Source organism: Rhynchophorus ferrugineus, unplaced genomic scaffold (genome assembly GCF_030347505.1).
Source record: "Rhynchophorus ferrugineus isolate W39M unplaced genomic scaffold, kcgeb_rfMv2 rfM2, whole genome shotgun sequence".
NCBI lineage: Eukaryota > Metazoa > Arthropoda > Insecta > Coleoptera > Curculionidae > Rhynchophorus > Rhynchophorus ferrugineus.
In genome coordinates, this window is record NW_027472581.1 from 91,675,813 (window position 1) to 91,698,429 (window position 22,617).

General features: G+C 33.1%; 1 protein-coding gene and 1 non-coding gene across 16 annotated transcripts in view; one reads left to right on the forward strand and one right to left on the reverse strand.

Moving 5' to 3' along the window:
* Positions 1-22,617, reverse strand: part of Liprin-alpha (PTPRF interacting protein alpha) — a 348,725-nt gene that overhangs the window by 212,739 nt on the left and 113,369 nt on the right. For 4 of the 15 annotated variants that reach the window (XM_076396950.1, XM_076396958.1, XM_076396956.1 and 1 more), the window contains exon 1: positions 4,288-4,671. The exons of 5 other annotated variants lie outside the window; for them this stretch is intronic. In XM_076396950.1, coding sequence (XP_076253065.1) covers positions 4,288-4,545 — 258 coding nt within the window. In that variant the 5' untranslated portion in view covers positions 4,546-4,671. Of the gene's footprint in view, positions 1-4,287; positions 4,673-22,617 lie in introns of those variants that run through there. 6 more of the 15 variants (XM_076396959.1, XM_076396952.1, XM_076396957.1 and 3 more) reach the window with 3 other exon arrangements.
* Positions 6,876-6,948, forward strand: TRNAA-AGC (transfer RNA alanine (anticodon AGC)). The gene has a single exon. It is a non-coding gene; the product is annotated as a tRNA-Ala (tRNA).

Below are 22,617 nucleotides of genomic sequence, written 5' to 3' on the forward strand. Positions count from 1 at the left end.
GGTTACCGCTAGCAAATCAAACATGACTAGCTTTCAAAGGTTCCAGAATAAAGTGTTGCGAGCCATCATCGATGCCCCATATTACGCCTCCAATAAACTAATGGAGCGCGATATACCCTTGGAACCCTTAACGAGTGTGATTCGAAATGCTAGTGTACAAGGTACTCGCCAAACAGTTAAAGGTGCGCCATGACAGTGAAGTGCGTAGGCTCAAACGCAAATTGACAGTGTGACATAATAATAATCTAGAATAAGTTAGTACATCCTCTAGAATAAGTTAGGATAGAGTTTAGGATACGATTTAAATTATAAGTTTGTACAGCAGATCACCTACTGAAACGATCTTTTACATGTCTGTATAGTTATATTGTATAATGGAAATCATATAGTAATACTTATTGTCCAGGGGCAGATTGTTGAAGTTCTAAGAGATTAATAAAAAAACAATTGTAATTACTAATGCAAGTTAATTATTGAGGTGAGTAAATTTTATGCAAAAGCCGAGAATCGACGTAAACAGGGCTTCTCCAAAACCGTTGAATCATTCAACAGATCGCGAGCGGAGGATACTTGTTAGCCCGCCCAGTCATTTTTTATCGAATTATTTCTATTCTGAAATGTACGTATGGTGCATTTTCGCCGGATAAAATAGCCTCCGTCGACGAAATTTGAATTAGGATCCTCGCCGTTCAGGACTCAAGTGGCAATTTACAATGCAAACGCGGGCTCTCTGCACGACCGTCACGACGACGCCGAGCGACGGCGGAGTTGCGAATCGCGCGGATTTCTCCGGTCCGCGCGCCCGTGTAGGTTCGCAGTCGAAAGCGCTAATGCAATTGTCGAGATATCTTTGCGGGAATTAGCAAACGAATTTCGAGTTTTAGCTCCTCTCGGGTCGCTGTCGTCGTTTCGTGTTACATTACCAGTTGTTGGGTATCCGATTCGACAAAAAAAAAACGACGAAGAAACTAGTTGGAAAGTTTTTATCTATGATAATGCTATTTTTCTATTCATCTGCTTTTATTTTATAAGAACCGTGAAACTATTTGGGGGTTTACCTTATTTTTCAAATAATCTTATCTCTACTCGACTTTTCCTTTTACTCTTGCAGCATTTACAATTTTATATAACATAGAGTATTATATAGAGTTAGACCAAGTTTTTGATTGGTTCGTTGGGCCTGACAAACAAAGGCAACATGGCTCATTTCTACAACGCGATTGTTTGTTCCTACGGTTTGTTAATTAATTTCTTAATTACAATCAATATTATTAATTTATATATATATATATATATATATATATATATATATATATATATATATATATATATATATATATATATATATACAAAGCCCTCGAATGTATATAGAACCAAATTATGTTGCATGAAAGGGTTTATCTACTTCAACAAATGTATATAGGTTAAGATACGTATAATTAATATTTTGGCTTAAGACTACTTAACCGAAATAGGTGGGATTTTTTTTGGGTTTACACATGGAGTCAGAAAAAAGGATGCCAAATCACAAAAACCGACAGGGAAACAGCAGAAACCATGCGAACTTATTTAGTGTATAATTATTTTAATTTGGAAGATACATACTGTTGTACTTATTCCGTACTCACTCTGTTTGTGAATGATGCAAACACAACATACCAGTGGAGATAAATTAATTGTAATAAGCATTTTAAGTGTAAGATGTAACTAATAAAAAAATTCGACACTGTGCGTTCGGTTACAAATACACATATAAAGCCCGAATATTAATATAAATATAAAGTTGGAATATTGAAAGAATATTAATTTCATTAACATTAATAAGGATTATAAAGGATAGAAACTGTTAAGTGACATCTATGTACAACATCATTAACATTTTAAATGAAAAGAATTTATGAACTACATAATAAATAACTCAAAAAGTGTACTTTATATTAAGAATGTCAATATCAAGAGCAGCTTTAAATATTACCCCAATAATTGGGTCCACCGAGATTTATTAGCTTATACCACTAAGAAGGCACAAAGAAAGTTAACAAAGAATAAGAAAATAAAATAAATTATGGAGAGTTTTTTTAACATAAAGAACAAGTATGAGGGTTGTTGTATAAGTACCTGAAAAAAATATGTACATGTTCTAAAAAATGTGCGTTGAAAAAGGCAGTACAACTTGACAAACAACTTCATAGCTTCATGGCTAGCATACTTCAATTATCGAAAATGAAGAAGTTTGAAAGGACGCTATGATGCTGTGTACGGCAACTCTTCTAATTCGATGACAACCGTCAAAAACGGATAGCACGGACGATAACATGACAAAAATCCGCAAAAAAACTGCTGGACCGCCGATTAAAGGAGCGTGAGATAGTTGAGACAGTAGGCATCTCAAAAGACCGCGTGGGTCACATCATGCATGAAATTTTGGGAGTGAGAAAACCGTCTACGACAAGAGTATCTGCATCGTTTCGTGACCGTTGACGAAACATGGATCCATTTACACACCATAGATCAGGGAATAGTCGAGACATTGTCTTATCGATTGGAAAAATCAGTGATTTATATCGACTACCTAAAGAAGGCAAAAACCATCACTGCTCTGTACTATGCCGAATTATTGGACCGATTCGACGCCGAATTGCAAAAAGACGGTCTCATTTGGCGAAGAAAGAAGTGCTCTTCCACCATGACGACGCACCGGATCACACCTCCGCACTCACCACGGTCGAATTGGGCTACGACCTGCTGCCACCTCCATAACTGGCCCCGTGCGACTTTTTGCTCCTTACTAACTGGAAAGCTTGATCGCTGGGTCAAGTGTATCAAGCTAAAGGGAGGACAAGCTGAGAAATAAATCGCCACCTCTCCAAAATTACTTATCAGACCATCCTCATATGACATCGTTGCGTGTATTTATTATATTCAATCACTTCAGGAGTAATAACATATCAAATTTTACACTTTAAACGCCCTAAAGTTAAATAACAGGTCAAATGAAAAGTGCCCGGCCTACCATAGTAAAACACTTTTTTTTGGTAGTTTTTTTTTATTCAACATAATTCAAGGATTATAGCGACCCTCCAACTTTTCGAAATCATTTTTGTAATACGATTACCTCTTCATTCCACGAAGATTTCTTCCTGGCGAGCATTCTATTAAGATCTGAGAACAGGAAATAGTCGCTGGGGGCCAGATCTGGAGAATACGGTGGAAGAGGAAGCAATTCGAAGCCCAATTCATGAATTTTTGCAATCGTTTTCACTGACTTGTGATACAGTGCATTGTCTTGGTGAAGCACCACATTCTTTTTAACGGTCCAATAACGCTATGTAATAGTCGCTATTAAGAGTCCTTCCCTTTTCAAGGTAGTCAATTAAAATTATTCCATGCGTATCCCAAAATACGGACGCCATAACCTTGCCAACCGACTGTTGAGCTTTCCTACGCTTTAGAGCGGTTTCATCGTGTGCAGTCCACTCGGATGACTCTCGATTGAACTTCGGAGTGAAATGATGGAGCCATGTTTCATCCATTGTCACATATCGACACAAAAACTTGGGTTTATTAAGCTTGATCACCTTCAAACACTGCTTCGAATCATCAACTCGTCGTTGTTTTTGGTCAAAAGTTAGGTCGCGCGGCACCCACTTTGCACAGATCTTTCTCATACCCAAATATTCGTGAATGATATGATGTACACGTTTAGTTGATATCTTTAGAGTGTTTGCTATTTCATTCAATTTCAATTTACGGTCACTCAAAATCACTTAGTGGATTTTTTAAATGTTTTCGTCGGTAACAACCTCTTTTGGGCGCCCACTGCATTCGCCGTCTTCAGTGCTCATTTCACCACGTCTAAACTTAGCATACCAATCCTTGATGGTTGATTTTCCTGGGGCAGTGGCCGGAAACTCGGTATCAAGCCAAGTTTTTGCTCCAACTGCATTTTATCCCTTGAAAAAGCAATATTTTATCAATACGCGAAATTCCTTTTTATCCATTTTTTTCACAATAACAAAAGTTGCTTCATTCAAAATGCTATAATTCACAAACTAATAACCCGACAGCTGTCAAATTTATACACGCATATTTTGAGGGTTAGTGCTAAATAAAAGAGTTATGGATTTAATTCTAGTAGCGCCATCTATGTGTCAGGCCGGGGACTTTTCAATTGATCTGTTAATGTTAAGTATTTCCACAAAGGACCACAATAATGAACTACTTTAAAAAATAAAACAACTTAGAATAAAAAAGTGGGAAGAAAAAGTTACTGATATCTTACTTTACCTTAACAAATTGTTTGATGCACTCGTTGCCATGATCTCTGAGAAACGCCTGTAGCGTCTCCATGCCTTGAGCGGAAAGCAACCGGTATCCATTGTTGCCATTGTTTCCACCGACGTGACTCGTATCTGGACTGAGCGCTGGATTATTGAAGGGATTGTTTCCGTTATTACCGTTGCCGTTACCATTACCGTTATCGTTAAAGTTAGCGTTTTTCGCGATATTCGCATTGTTTAGATTGTTGTTCAAGGAGAAGAACATGCTGACGGACTTAGTAACTTAACAGACGGATATGACGCAATGGACGTTTAGTAGTGGCACGTCATTAATACTGTTTATGTCATTGAATCATTAATTAACCCATTAAGGTGATTATTTGTTTCGTATCATATATATTTTAACCCTGAAAAAATCAATAATTTTAAAAATTATAAGACTAAATATATATTGTAATATACTTAGTTAGAATTATGGTATAAATCTGATAAAATAAGGTTGATTGATCAGAATTAATCAGGCAATATGTTTAGCATCAATCAAGTGGCAAAAAGTATGTAATTATAACAGAGACTTTACTTCAATTATAAACGAATGAAGGTTACTACATATTTCAAATACACGACCTAAAAATATTTTGTATTTCGTATTTCAAATACACGCGAGATACAATCACATTTCAAATACACATCTTCTGTACACAGCCGAGCTACCTACAACAGAAACAACAAAATCCAGCCATAGCATCAATTAACCTACAAACACATCTAAATCAAATACAAATGTGGCTGAAAAGATGGCGTATAAAAGCCAACGAAACAAAATCCGCTCATCTAACTTTTACGCTCCGTAGATGCTCCACCAGTCTATATCAACAATATCAACTTCCGTAAGCAGAGAATGCTAAATATCTTGGTGTGCAACTAGATCGACGCCTAACCTAGAAGAAGCACATACACGCCAAATGGAAACAACTTGGACTTAAACTCTACCAAATGTATTGGCTTATCGGGCGCAAATCCAAGTTATCATTAGATAACATGATATTACTGTATAAATCTATACTCAAGCCTGTTTGGTCATATGGAATCTAACTGTGGGGAACCGCTAGGAAGTCTAATATATCCATCATACAATGGTTCCAAAATACAGAGTTGCATGCCATTGTCGATACTGATGTTTCAAATGAAGTGATACAACGCGATATTCATCTGGAACCAATAACGAGTTTAATTCAACGTGTTTATGTGAAGTACTTCGAAAGAGTGTCAGTGCATCCCAATGTACTCGCTAATCACCTAAATATGAGAAGTGAGAGTGAAGTGCACAGCCCCTAAAACGTCTAACGCTATCCGATCTGATTATTGGACATATATAGTCTTTAGAATAAGACTAATTAATTAAAATAGTAGTTTATAAAGGGGATCACTTAATGAAGTGATGTAATATAAACATAACAAATACTTATTAACATCAGTACAGATTGTGGAACTACTAAGAGTAATAAAAAATATATATACCCCCATCTGTATCAGCAGTAATAACTTTGTAATGCAAACAATAAAAACACTGAAATGTATTAGTTATTGTTGATTCACATATTCCTTTTTGTACATTCACATTGAGTTTATGAGGAAAATATAACCGGTTTCCCATAAAAACTCGCATTTTCGTCATAAATAATATTATTATTACATTAAGTTTTTAGAAATCTGATAGTATGTGTTGTGTCTTATGGAGCAAATTGTAAAAATAATTAAAAGTAATACTACAAACAAATATTAATTCTCGAACTTTAGAGAACTCTACTAGTTGCAATAAAAAAAATCTGGAAGGTTTAGAAAAACAATTTATCCTAAAGAAATCCACTTTGTGGGCAAAAATAAAAGGAAACCCATCAATGCCAGATTAATTATAAGACATACGAGCAGAAATTACCTGACAAACAACTAAAAAAATGTAATTTCAACAAAAACAGGGAAGTTAAACTAATATAATTAAATTATAACCAGTGAAAGTAACTGTTGTAGTTGGATGATGATTTAAAATATGTAAAGTCGTTGGAATAAAGAATGTTTCTAAACGAGAAAGGCGATAACCTTGTAATTTATGGGTGTTACTCTCACTATGAAGCAACACGGGTTGTAAAAATTAAAAGTATTATGAAGAATTTCAGATACCTAGAAATGTTAAGAAGAATAATGGTGACTTATACCGTAAATAACGGACCATGTCAACGTCACAACGTATGCCATCTATACATCCAAAATAACAAAATTAGTTATAACACAAGAAAGCGCACATTTAAATTTAATTAGAATCTATTCTAATGATCTATCAAATAATTCAATACATTTTCATTTTCATAAATGGCTTATTTGTTCATTTATTCAATTATATTATAATATCCTCTATATAAATTATTTTTGAATATTGTACTTATCGTATGTTAATTACAACATACTGATATAGCTCTTTATTAATTTTCAAGGTAACCAGGCTATACTCGTATATTTATACATCTGCATTAGTTTCAACTCATTTAAAAAACATTCACCAGTTTCTTATCAAATATAAGAATTGATTTACTGTCAGGGGGCGTAGCTCAGATGGTAGAGCGCTCGCTTAGCATGCGAGAGGTACCGGGATCGATACCCGGCGCCTCCAACTAACTTTTTTTCTTACAAAATACTTTTAAACGACAATAGATCCGATTTTGTTATTAAAGAAAGAATAAGCTACTTATTGACTAACTAATTATTCATGCATAAAATTGAAACTGTTATAATCTAATCCCTAAAGGGTTTTGGGTATATGCGACCAAACAAAATTAAATTTTGCAGAGCTAAATTAATGGATAAAACATGTACGTAACAAATTATTACGTTGTTTAATTTGTGATACACCATATTAACATTTCAATGTGCTAATTATGATGATTAGTTGGACGGAAATATTCCCAAATGGCGTCAAAATCGAAAATGTATAATTTTAATGGACAAATTTGTCATCTGTATGCCGATAGAAATAAGTCAACATATTGAAATATAATATAAACAAAAATATAATGAGAATGTCTGTTGATTGAATATTAAAAAGATAAAAGAAGGAATGCTCATAAAATCAATCAGTGTATTTTTATTATCAAAGAATATGTTACATGTTATTCCCTTTTATTTAGTTAAATCTTATTAAGTTTCTAAATTTCCTGTTTCATAAAACATATGTGAACGAATAAAAAGAAATAATAATGGGAGGAGACTAAACTCAGAAAACCGGATATGATGTAATATCCGGTAAAATATCAAAATTTGTTATATATTTGTTGTCTCATTCTGACTAAATTACTTTTCTACATTTTGGAAAGTGGTTCTCAACAACCAAAGTGGTATAATAAGGTCCAGAGTTGCAAAAAAATAAATATAACACCATAAAGCGCTACAAAATTACTAAGGTGTATTCTTATTTATTTAGTTCTTATCCTGTTGGAAATCCTGATGGAAAAAGGGAAACGTTGGAATAACAATCGATTACGTTTTGTTAGTCATAACATTTATTAGTAATTCATTGCAGACATATAGTTCTTCATGCTGGAAACTGGAATGATTTTATTACTGGTGCAGAATTAGTGTTTTCCTCTAAGTCCAAGGCTGACTACCATGAAGAAATGAACCATAACTTGTTTTTGCAGTTGTTTGAAAATCAGCTTTTAAAGAACTTGGAGAAACAACGAGCTATTGTTATGCACAATGCACCATATCTACCATATATATAGTATACTGCTGGAGAAAATCCCAACAAGTGCATCAACAAAGGCTGCAATTAAGGAATGGCTTAAAGTACATAAAATAAGTTGCGAGGAAACCATGTTAAAGAATGAACAATTTCAAATTGTTACTCGGTAAATATATATCAAAAATTCAATTTGCAATTTACGTAATTTACTTTTTTAGAAATAAGCCTGAGAAAAGCTACATGGTAGATCAGATTACTGAACGTTATGACCACAGAATATTACGTCTTCCTCCCTATCACTGCACATTTAATGCAATTGAGTTGATATGGGGTATTGCAAAGAATTATTACAATAGACATTCAGGTTGAGCGACAGTGATTGAATAAAACTTTATGAATGTTGGTTTATGATTCAATGCTGACAATTACCAAGACAGAGGATGAAAGAGGAAACAACGGGCAGTATACAATTAATATACTTTAAAAGTAGGAAATTGCAATATAGAGTGTAAAAGCTTTATGAGAATTTGGTTAAAATGTATGAGGAGAAAAATAATACTAATTGTTATGCAGTGATTAAATGTAGTTTAATCAAAACAAATGTATACAGGTAGTAATAGGACAAACTAAAGAGAAATATAAAAATATCACAATGACTATACAAGGAAACGTTGCATCGAAGGAAACAAGAACTAAGCGTAAAACATAAATAGGCTCTGTAAAGAAAGTAAAATACATTACTCAGATATACAAATGTTACTTAGGTGGATTAGGCCTTCGGGGGATACCTGTTTATCAACCCGATGTAGATGATAAATGATGTAGATAGATGTAGATCTAAATTTAATTTCTCCACTGGAAGTTGCCACTGAAATTGATAACCTCAATCCTAAAAAGGCACCTGGTGTAGATGACATTTCACCTGGATTATTGAAAGAACTGCCACGAAAAGCAATCATCATGTTGACATATATATTTAGTGCCTGTTTAAGGCTGAAGCATGTCCCAGAATGCTTTAAAGTGGCACAAATAATTATGCTCAAAAAACCTGACAAACCTGCAGAACAAGTCGAATCTTGCAGACCTATTTCGCCACTACCTGCAATATCAAAGATATTTGAGAAACTGATATTTAAACGTGTTAAACATTTGGTAACAATATCAGATTTCCAGTTTGGTTATCGAAATCACCATTCAACAATCGATCAAGTGCACAGAGTAACTACGGCTATTGAAAGAGCGTTTGAGGAAAAGAAATACTGCCCTGCAATATTCCTGGATGTCCTATAAGCTTTTGATCGGGTTTGGCATTTGGGATAAATCTGTAAGATGAGCAAATTGTTACCGCGTAACTATTGTCAATTGCTGGAGTCATATCTATTCGGAAGAAAATTTAGAGTATCGCACGAAATGGCGTTCTCGACATTTAAAAATATCTCGTCTGGAGTTCCACAACGTAGCGTCTTAGGACCTCTCCTGTATCTGTACTACAATGCTGACATTCCAGCAACAAAAGAAACATTTCTTGGAACCTTTGCTGATGACGCAATTATTATGGCAAAAGATATATCTCTGCCTAGGGCAATAGAAAAAGTGCAAGTGGCAGTCAACAAAATCTACAAATGGACGAAAGATTGGAAAATTCAACTTAATAGCTTCAAATCTGTCCACGTTAATTTTACATTGAGGCGAAATAATAAAAACTTAATTATATCACACAATGGATGCCCGATTCCTCACGCAGAATCAGCTAAATACCTTGGAATCCATATTAACTGTAGATTAAATTGGAAGCATCACCTTAGACAAAAACAACACTGGTTAGTCGGGAGATACTCTCAACTTGATCTAAAATCAAAGAGGTTGATATATAATACAATTATAAAGCCAATTTGGACCTATGGGGTTGCACTAAAACTTTAAATCCACTGGTCATACAATGCTGTCAAAACAAGGTTCTTCGATTGATTATCAATGCCTATCACTATGTAACTGAACGATGACCTGGAAATCAAATGAATTTGCGAAGTTATCTAAGATTTCGCCTTGAAACACGAAAGAAGATTACTAAATCATACTAACGTGGAAGTAATACAACTACTGGACAGGGCGCAGGATGTCAGGAGATTGAAACGAACAAAACCATACGAACTTATATAAAGTGTATACATTTAGTGTAAAATATAGCTATAAGTTAATAATTGATAAATAATACTGATGTATTTTCTCGCACTCGTCTTGCTTGTTAATTAACCCAAGTACATAGGAAAAGTAGTAATAAATTAATTATAATTTAAGATTGTACCAAGCGTATCTAATAAAGATGTTATAAAAAAAAGAGTTGGTGCGGCAACATTGCGACGTTTTGACAGGTCACGCGTGTCACTACTGATTTGAATAGACCATATATACCAATGTTAGTGTTACTGGCTTCAACAAATACCAAACATGTATTTGCATTTTAATTTCAAGTACTGCCCAAACCTGTTAGCAGATAAGTGCAAATTCATGGTTTTTCCAATTCTGACACTATTTCTTTAATTAATTATCTCCAGGCTCAACATTGCAACACTATACAAAATACCTCAAAAATCTCACAGCTCATTAATCCAAACATATCAAAATTGTGTCCAAGAATGATCCGTACTTAAGCAACTCATCCATGAATAAAAAGACGGCAAATTCTGGGTAAAAGAATTTCATGAAAGCTAACGTTCGTCTATCCACTGTATCCTGTTACGTTTTTATTGTCCCGTTTTTCTTCCGACCCGACCGCCCCAATATATCACCCCGGATCTCCACCAAGTGTCCAACTTTCGATTTGGCCGTACCGGTTTAGTCTGCACCGAAAGATTTAGTCTAGGGGAAAAAATTGCGTCCGACAAACTTCCATTAATATATCTCCTATCCGTATTAAGTTTCGTGGCGGCAGCCGGAGGAATTAGAGCTTTTTTCCGAGGCGAGGAATCCGTCTTGGTTTTTCGCCAAAGTTTAAATGGCGGCACGAATGCGGCTTTAATTCGGAATATTCTGTTTCGATTCAGGGCCGCAACTTGAAAATACTCGGCGAGCGGATAACGTTTTCGAACTGCGATACATTCTTTGGGAGTGTGTAAACTGAGAGCGCGGTAAACTGAGAAAATGGCGAAAATATTTGGGAGGGTTTTAAAAAATAACTAGCATTAAGCAAATTGGGCACACATTTTTTAAAATTATTATTTAATTAATATATTGTTACTAGTCGCATCTGTCTAACTTACAATTTGTTTTTATGATAACTTAAATCTAGGTATATAACTAGGAGGACCCATCGGCCCTACCTCAGTCTCTGGTGAAATAATGTTTATACATGTCACTGCTGAATTTTTTAATATATGCACCTCACTACACAACACTACACAAGATCAGATGGTTTGATTCTTTTGAGTCTGTGTCCTGTTCTGGTGGTATCTAATAGTTGTAATATTTCAATATTCGTGTGAGAATAGGGTCTTTCCTCATGCCCCCTTGCAATTCTTTTGATCTCTTGACTGACTAAGAGTATCTGAAGGTCTCGATGTAGATAATCAGTCCTATAGCATTTGGGTGCATTCACAATACCTCTCAGGACTTTGTTCTGAAAAATTTGTATTTTATTTATGTTACTCTTTGAAGAACATCCCCATAATTGAACTCCGTATGTCCATATAGGTTTCAATATTTGCTTACATAATAGCAATTTATTATGTACTGATAATTGTGATTTTCTTCCAATTAGCCAGTATATTTTCCTATATTTCAATTCCAGTTATTTTCTTTTCTTCTTTATATCTTCCAGCGAAGTTTTGCATAGAGATATATTCCGAGATATATAGCGTTGTTGCTATATGGAATGATAGTATTATTTAATGTTATGGGTGCTTGTACGGTCTGTTTATGGGTGAACTGCCCATGTACAGATTTACTTTCATTAATTCTTATTTACCAAGCTTGTGTCCAATTATTTATATTGTCACTTGCCTGTTGTAATTTTCGTGAGGCTTCTTCACTATTGTTTCCGACAGCTATAATCGCAGTATCATCAGCAAATGTAGCCATCGTAATATTTTCCGTTTGTGGTATATCACAAGTGTAGAGTAGATAAAGCATTGGTCCCAGTACACTTCCTTGTGGTACACCGGCTTTAGCTTCTTTTATTGTAGAGTAAGCTTCTTCTTGTTTGACTCTAAACATTCTGGTTGTAATGTATGATATTAATAGTTCGGTGGTGTTGTTTTGGTAGCATTTTCTGTAGTTTATGAAAAAGGCCTTCATGCCAAACCTTATCGAAAGCTTGTGCTACATGTAAAAATATAGTTGAGCATACTTTTTTACTTTCGTAGGCTTTTTTAATAACATCTGTTATTCTGTGGACCTGGTCAATTGTTGAGATTGAGCACATATGAATTTTTGTGGCTTACCATCAGAATAAAATCTGTTATTTTAATACAAATTTCAAATCCTCTATATTCCATATATATATATATATATATATATATATATATATATATATATATATATATATATATATATATATATATATATATATATATATATGTATATATATTTATATATCCAAATGTGTCCACACCAAATCTTTTATTGCCGGCCTGGTGGCGCAGTGGTAAAGGCAACAGGACGGTCCTACTACTGTTGCGATAGCCGCGGTTTCGAATCCTGCTAGGGCATTGTCGTAAATTTAAGTTTGTTATTGTTTAAAATTTGTTAATATTCTAGGCAAGAGTGTAAAATCCGACAAGGAAATTTATCGCAGTCGATAAGGATGTCTTCTGAGATGATTTTTAAAGTTTAGTAGGCTTAATGCTGAGGACCGTGGTTCGGAACCCACGTTAAACTTTAGGCCCAGTCCAGATAAACCCTTAGTTGGTAAAACGAGACTTAAATATATATATATGTATATATATATATATATATATATGTAAGAATGATCTCGCTCTTTTCCAAAAATGGGTTGATCAAGTAAATTGTAGTAAATTACCTGGATAAATCACAATGCAAATATATCAACGTCATCGTGTCTGTTACGGACATTTTAGTGAAGAATTTAGAATTACCCTTTCTTCACGACCAGATATTAGGGTAAACGCATATCCAACATTGTTTTTATCAGGTACATATAAAATTATCTGTCTACTAGATGCCTGTTTATATATTGTTTGTTTACAGAAAATCAAAACCTACTGAAGATATTAGTGGTAATAAAATTCAATTAATCTACCAAGTTGTTCGTATGCTGTGAGATCTCCATATAAAGAAGTCTTGCAAGAAGGTAATAATTAAGATAACTGGATAATTAGTAGTAATAAATACTATTTTTAATTGTAAAATATTCCTAAAATATTTGTAATACTTATGTAATACTTTAATGTTTAGATCAATCAGTATTCAATAATTTTGTTGGATCTATTAGAGGTCATGGAGGTAGAAACGTACATCCTTCACTTAGTATGTTCGAGAAATCTTTTCACATCATTCTCCCGGAGAAAATTGTGAAGAAGATGAACATGTTAGATAACTCATATTCTTTTAAGAAATAACATGCAATATTTGTCTATAATATATATTAAGTAGTTCCACGGATCAAATACCATAAAATCTAAATATCCTTAAAAAAATACATAACTTTTTATTGGTTTTTACTTATTTTAGGTTTAATGAAATTAATGCAATATTAACTGATTCTGAAACGAATTTACAAATTGCGGCAGGCAATACATTAAACATCTTGATGACGTATTTACAAAAAAACTTTGAATAGACTATATTTTATGACATTTATTTTCTCTTGGTAAAAATGCTTTGATTATAATGCCTCCAAGTAAACAGCAGAAAAAGTTCAGGATTGAGATGACTATGGCAAAAAACCATTTTGAAAATTTACCTATTCTACTTGATATTGTGTCACCAGCAAGTAAAATCAAATGTTTTACATTACTCCATTAGATATCAACAATGACTTTTTATAATTGATATTAATATAATATAGTAAAAAAATAGTTTATATGTTGAACAAGCGACCCGCCCCGCCTTCGCACGGGTGCAATGCTGATACTAAATTAAATACACTACAGAAAAAATATGAACGTCGTATATAAAAACATAGCGGCCCGCTCCGACTTTGCACGGGCATAAAATATATATGCCTATGTCACTCAATGAAAACATGATTAAAATCGATCCAGTATTTTTGGTTCATTCATTACTGCCCTTGGCCTGCACGCATTAAATTTGGAGTAAAACAATTCCTCTTCCCCTATACTTACTATGAAGATTTCCTGCTATCTTTGGAATATCTAAATTCATACAATTTTTATTACATTACACATTTTTAAACGCAAATTTTAAATTTGTAATATCTCCGAAAATATTTGTTTAATTTACATGCTGTAAGGAACCATATTGATCTATATTAATTGCACACTGTATTTAAGGTACTTAATTCGATAAGGATTAATGCCGTATTGCTTAAAATAGCTTCGTAAATAAGCCATTTTTTCACGTAAAAAGTAAACAATAAAAATGGTTAATGTGGGTTATCCCTAAAAGATAAACATATACCATCGCGGACTTTTTTGTAGACCTTTTTATGGTGTACAATACTGTAGTACATTAATTTGATCTAACTCGTAGGGTTAGGCAGCGTTTTTGCTAATTGCTAAATAAGCCTAAAAAATAGGTTAATTTACGACATCACGTTAGAAACCTCTAAAATTAGCAATGTTGCCTTAGTATATTATGCATGTATTATACATATAAATCTTCCTCTTGAATCACTCTATCCATTAATAAAAACCGCATCAAAATCCGTAGCGTAGTTTTAAAGATTTAAGCGCACATAGGGATATAGGGACAGAAAAGGCGACTTTGTTTTATACTATGTAGTGATGATATATTAGTTCTTAAAATAGCATCCATAAGTGATTAGAAAATATATTAGGTTAGGGAAAAGGTATTTTCCAAATAAACGCAAACAACCATAAATATGCATATCGCTAATTAAATAATAAAACCAAAATTAACAACCAGCTGAAAGCAAAAACAAAATTAATATCATTCGGACCATATTAAATTAACTTGGCGAACACAATAATTAAGCTTTATAACTATGCCGCATAACGAAAGGATAAGTAAGCCATAAATAATTTAATACGCCATTGTAGTAAAAATGAACGGCGGCAAAAAATAATCCTCCTGCATTATTCAAGACTCAATACTGCACTCACTTTCTGATAAAATGCAAATTGGGTCTAGGTGGATTCATGTTGGGAGCCGAAATTTTTCGTTAGCCAGACTCCGGAAGATATTTAATTTAAATATTATTGGAATAGAGTGGAACGAAATCGATGTTTTATCTTTAGGTGGGTTTATAAATATACAGCCGTTTTATTATTAACTTCTGGCGGAAGCAATATCAGAACCTAATCGCTTATAAAGTAATAAAAATGTGTTCAAAGACTACAGTATAAATATTTGAGTGTAACGTAACTCAATGTTTTGTTATTTTAAAAACTATACATAATATAAAATTGATTAAATTCAACATGCCTAGTTCAATCATAAGTGATATATTATTAGTGGCGTTGGGAACTATCGACTGTTTCAGTCGCTATTTTTGGTTCGACTGGTTTTACTGCTTTTTACCAGTGACTGTTTCAGTCGTACTTTTAGTTACTATGTTTGGTTCTACTAGTTTCATTCAACTGATTTTTAACAATTTGGCTCTGTCGCCCTAGCTGCGACCTAGACAAAAATGTATCCAATTTATGCTTGCATAGAATTATATGTAACATATGTAGTTTATGATTTTTTTGGTAGTTTGCTTGTTAAAATAAGAATATATTATTTAATAGCGACCCGCCCCGGCTTCGCACGGGTGCAATGCTGATACTAAATTAAATACACTACAGAAAAAATATGAACGTTGTATATAAAAACATAGCGGCCCGCTCCGACTTTGCACGGGCATAAAATATATATGCCTATGTCACTCAATGAAAACATGATTAAAATCGATCCAGTATTTTTGTTTCATTCATTACTGCCCTTGGCCTGCACGCATTAAATTTGGAGTAAAACAATTCCTCTTCCCCTATACTTACTATGAAGATTTCCTGCTATCTTTGGAATATCTAAATTCATACAATTTTTATTACAATACACATTTTTAAACGCAAATTTTAATTTTGTAATATCTCCGAAAATATTTGTTTAATTTACATGCTGTAAGGAACCATATTGATCTATATTAATTGCACACTGTATTTAAGGTACTTAATTCGATAAGGATTAATGCCGTATTGCTTAAAATAGCTTCGTAAATAAGCCATTTTCTCACGTAAAAAGTAAACAATAAAAATGGTTAATGTGGGTTATCCCTAAAAGATAAACATATACCATCGCGGACTTTTTTGTAGACCTTTTTATGGTGTACAATACTGTAGTACATTAATTTGATCTAACTCGTAGGGTTAGGCAGCGTTTTTGCTAATTGCTAAATAAGCCTAAAAAAATAGGTTAATTTACGACATCACGTTAGAAACCTCTAAAATTAGCAATGTTGCCTTAGTATATTATGCATGTATTATACATATAAACCTTCCTCTTGAATCACTCTATCTATTGAAAAAAACCGCATCAAAATTCGTTGCGTAGTTTTAAAGATTTAAGCGCACATAGGGATATAGGGACAGAAAAGGCGACTTTGTTTTATACTATGTAGTGATTAATATTATAGCATTTTGGTACGATATTTTTCAAGATTGTTAATGTAATAGGGTAAAAAGATTAAAATTGGGAATGATAAATAGTAAAATATCTTGACTGTTTTTATGGTAACAATAGATAATATTTCGATAACTCTCTCGATTTTTGTTAAAAAATATTTTTGTTCAATAATAAATAAAGCATTTATGTCATTTTATTCAGATAATTTTATTTATGTCATGGATTAATTTTCGTTTTCTATGATTAGAAATGAAATTATGTTTAATTTTTATATAGCATTTATGATTATTGTACATTTTTAGTTTGTAGGTTTTATTTAAGTTCTATTGTATTTTACTACTTCAAATCCAGCTTTCTTGCAAAATGACGATGTGACGAAAAAACTATAATGGTGTGACAGCGATCAAATCGTCGACTCAATTTCGCTCTTTTCCAGCATTTGCAAACCGTGAGGTAACACATTGTTGCATCGAGCTGAACAAGTGATAATCTGAAGACGCTATGTCCGGCGAGTACGCTGGTTGCGCGCATAAAGTAGTCAAACTGCAACAGCGTATCCTTCACAACTCTTTTATTAGTGTCGTCATGCATCTTTCTTTTTGGCTGGCGAGCAATGAAAGCGCGATACTAAGCAGTTAGCAAAGTCAGCAAGCAGTTAAAAAATACATTCTCTGTCAATTCGTAAGATAGCATTTTCCCTCATTCTTTCAATAATATTTCAATAAGTCTTGCAAATCGTCTTTATTAAAAATCACCGCTTTATATGATCAATCAATACGTTTGCAAAAATGTGGCAACGTAGTAATCAAAAAACAAGTACCTTGCATTTAATTAGTTGACTCAATAATACTAAATGCAAAAACTGTTATTTTAAAACTAGAAAAAACTATCGAATTTAAAAGTTAGATTTGGTGTTAACTTTGTAGTTAAATAACCAAATTTAGTTGTTTAAATTGATATCAATAGATGCCGTTAATTAAACTATACGGAAGTACCTAACCTATTCAATCAAACGGTAGTGTAACAATTTTTACACAACCTTAACACCACCTAACAAAGTTACAGTTTCTAGTAAATAGTTCAACAGTTAATCGGATCTATAGATTTAAAATTATTGTTATTTCGCTGCCTTAACAACAATAGCAATTTCGTGGCCCAACTTTATTTATATTTATACTGATCAGTTGGTAGTAGTCAAAATAATATTGTAAATAGATAAATAGGTTCAGTTAGGTATTAAGCTAAATGGCGTGTATATAGTAGAATATAAAATACGCCTAATAGATATGTTAACTTTTGTATGTTTTTGTTGACTTTTATTTAGTTATTACAACAATTATTATTTACATATTTTATATTAAGACGATTTTTTACTTTTTTGTGAGTTCCTTATTTATTTATTGAACGCTTCAGGCCTCGCGGTCCGCTACCTAGCCAGGCGATTTGACAAATGTTCTAACCGAACTAGAACAATAATAAGTTGATGCCCCCGTCGGGAATCAAACCCGCGACCCCCACGTATGAGCTGAACGCTCTAACCATTACACCGTAGAAGCAGTTGCCTACTATATTTCTACGCCTTCTCATATGATATGGTTAGTACTTAAAAAGCAAACTAGGTTTTTACACTGAACTACTTCCGATATTCCGTTACTTCATCTTAGTTTAAGTTTAGCAATAACATATATATCTGATTATTTTCGATAAAAAAATATGTACATGTTTTCGAAATTTGAGGGTACCTCCTACCCCCAACCGATCCTAATATAATTCCAATGGGACCACCACGAAAGTGCCCTTTTTCGAATAAAAAAATAATTTTGAAAATCGGTTCATAACTGAGGGAGAAATCGGCTGACATACATTAAAAATATATATACAGTCGAATATAGAACCTCCTCCTTTTTCGAAGTCGGTTAAAAACCGTCGAATATAACAGATTAAGTTCTCGCTTTCGTTCTTAGGTCGACGTCGCATATTCATCAATATGTATTACTGATCCAAATACACAAATACAATAAAAAAATAAAGCCATAAAAGCTGAAATATACCCGGTAATTAGAATTTACGAAACAAGAATCACCGATTCGAATATAGAAAATAAAATTCGGTTGTCTACGATTCTATCTTTAACAACGTTCACACAACGAAGCAAATATCTTGAAAAAAAAATCATCAACCACAACGGGACGCTTTATTTTACCCGTACGCACATTTACATATAAATTAAAAAGCCCCAATCTGCGGTTGCGTGTTTTAAAATTGTCGAGTTCTGTTTTTAATTGAATCTTCGGGCGCTCTTCTGAAAAAAATACGACCATTAGAAGACAGACGTAAACATTGCGAATTTTAATAAAGTTTTTCTTTTTTCGTTCTGTCTAAACCGCCTAATAAAAGTAGCTTAATTTAAATATTAAGTAGATTATATAATACAGAATAAAATTGTTGTTTATAATATTTCAATCAATAATAATTATTATTATTATTATTTTATTTTTTCATCTATGTTAAGGTTATACTGAAAAAATCCCCACTAGATATCATGCACTTGTGCTAGCGCCTCTTCCAATCACTAAAACACATCTATAGTCTATTCAAAATAACAGTGAACTCACGTCATAACGATGTCGAATGTATTTCCTATCTCAATTCGTAAATTCACTATAAATTCAGATAATAGATTCCTTCTTATTGAATTCTAGCTAAAATAAATACAAAGCTGTCAATCTGTTTGGTTTGGCTGTAATCGAATCAGCCTACAAAAATTTGCCTGGTTGTCAGAGGTCCGCAAAATTCTTTAAAATTAGGGATAACAATTACAACTTATAAACTGGAAAACGTTGGGTTGGTTGTCAGAATCAGAAACAGATTGCATCTCTAACCACTTACTTCAAACAGTAACAAGATAATATACGCATTAGATGTATTGTAATGTTAAAATAAATTATATTAATTGAAATCGTTACTTCTGTTAGATTAGAAATGTGTTATATGCCAAAGCCAGAACGAAGTAAAACTGGAATTTGGTGTAGTAACATTGCGATGTTTTACGAGAAATTTTCAAGACGTGAGTTCACTGTTTAAATGGACGGACTATAGAAGTATTTCTTAGGAATATCCTTCCATAAATCCTTATATTAATAACAGCAATGTATTCAAATATTGGAAGGGAATACTGACATACATTATGAATATTATCAAGGCTAATAAAATTCAAAAATCCATATCAATTAATTCCAGCAGCTGATAGATATTCCAATACCTCTATTCAATCAACCAACTAAAAACAAATTTATATTTAGATTTTTATGACTAGATTTATTAGTGAAATTCAATTTTATGGATTTTTTACTAACAAGTATTAGAACACTTCTATTGTTGTATACTTTATTTTGCGAAAATTGTTGTCTTGTCGAAACAACATGTTTTTTAGTCTATATACTAATTTAAGTCACTAAAAATGGTACATTCAGCAAATCACAGTTATGGTAGCGCCATTTTAAAAGAAATAAGGGAGGACACTGGTGACTATTCTTATTCTTCATTCTATTCTTGGTACTAAATCTCACATGAACTAGTCACAGAACAGTCATACTGAACCAAAAATATTGAAAAGACGGTTGATTCTTTGAGATCAGAGAAACGTCGTTAAGTCTAATTTCGTATTTCTGGACAACTGAAAGACTTCTGGAGCTGGTATTTGTGTGAAAAATAATTAAAACTAATAATTAGATTTCGAAAACTTGTGTCACTCTTAAATGTAGCCCATATGTTCCTTAAAATTTGGCACAAGGGACAAATAAACTCCATAAAATGTTACCGAAGTAATACTGTGAACTCTTGAACTCTTACATCCCACCCTGAATATTTAGAGTTAAACAAGAAGAAGTTTACTCAACAATGAAAGGCATAAAAGCAAGGCGGTGTTTCGGGTCCCGCCTTCTTACATACTCTATACATGTGATATATATCATCAATAGAAAATGCAACCAGAAAACTGTAACGCTCAAGCAATAATATAAATCAGTAAACCCAGACAGGGATAATAAAAAATCAACGAGAGTAAATCAGTGCATATTGTGTTCACCTACACCCAAACTATTCATATACCGCCAAGTACTTTGGGAAGAATCTTGACGCAGAACATCGTTGGAAGGGGCATATCAAAATGAAAAGTAGAAGCAAATACTAAAGCCTATATGGACAAATAGAATATAGTTACGGGGATATTCTGCGGCACCCAGATACTATAGGAAAAATTATTTACGTCGATACTTTAGGATTACAAATGTTATAAAAGAAAATCAACTCTAAATCAACTAAGCAAGGGTTAATGAGTCTTCCTAGATAAATACCTGTGTAGAGACAAATTGTAGGCTAACTAATTAATGTCGGCAACTAATAGTAATAATATATCAATTTAAAAAACTCATATAGTAATAAACGTTGAAAGGTTCAATTTTTATTTTAGAAAAAAAAAATACACACAATGCGTCTCGAGTAGCAAGATATAAGTTCATCGAGCAGGACAGATCACAATGATGCAACAGTTTAAAAGCCCGTTCGGAAACTCAATAAGTGTATCGCGTATCGTACTTTCAAAACTGTATTCTAGACCATTTGCCATAAAATGAAATTTGAACTTACAACGTGAGATCGAAGAAAACGAAGACGTCGATATAATGGACGCGAAGTAGATTGGTTCCGATGAAGTTCTCTGAACTTAAATGTTGGAAATGCAATTACTATATATAAATTACCTTGAATTTGGTTTGTATAGAACAATTACGTCATTAAATCACAAAAGAACGTTTAAAATTTATGGTTGTTCTAGTTATTTTTCTTTTGCATTAGTGACTCGACTTCTTCTCTTATATTATCGATATAAAATTTACGAAAATACTATTTTTTATTTGTTTAAAAACCACAACGTGCTCGTCTACTTCACTAGTTATTCATTATATACCAATTTCTCATTAATATTATTCTTAAAGCCCAAATATAAAACTTCAGAGCCAAACTTAATTAGCATTTGGATATACTCCCACTGGTGAATTCATTAAATGCTTAAAACACGGTATAATTATCATATATAATTTAACTATTCTAGCTCAAAGGGTCTCTCTTCAACATCCTGGTAAGTCCACTGTTGTGGAGCAACGGTAGTACTTCGACATTTTTCTGTTCATGTAATCTCTCTTTTTCTTTTGTAAACCGTTTAATTTCTTCGCCGATCATTGGTACTCTTAGGTCTTTATGGATGTCAATTTCTCATATATCATGGGGCGTAAACACTGCTGCGAAGAGCTTTATTTCTCTTTTAAATTTTTTCTTCGCAATTTGTTTATGATAATTAGTTGTGAAGTGATAATTCGGTTTGTTATCCACGCAATGACCACAATATTTTGGGCCTCATACGAAGCTTGGAATCTAGTGTTATGTCCAATTATTTTGTTGTGTGCGGAATTACTCTAGAACCAATTCTCACTCGCTGGTAATCTGATTTTCTGTAGTTGAAATCCACGTGTGTAGACTTCGTAATATCTAATTTTACTCGTAGTTTTGTAGCTAGTAGTACTGTATCATTATCAAATTTGCCTATTGTAACAATTCACATTCACATGACTAGGTATTTTGTTAGCCAATTTGTATTCTATAAAACGCTGGGGCCACGTCTAGGAATATAGCTGAAAACATTCCATTCAATTAAAACAATGTACCCCATCAATTGACGAACAAAATTGAAAGGCTATGAAACAAAACTTATATTTTTTTAATATATTTTAACAAACTATGGGTTTACCAGGACTGGAACTACAGTTTAACGTGGGCTTAGAA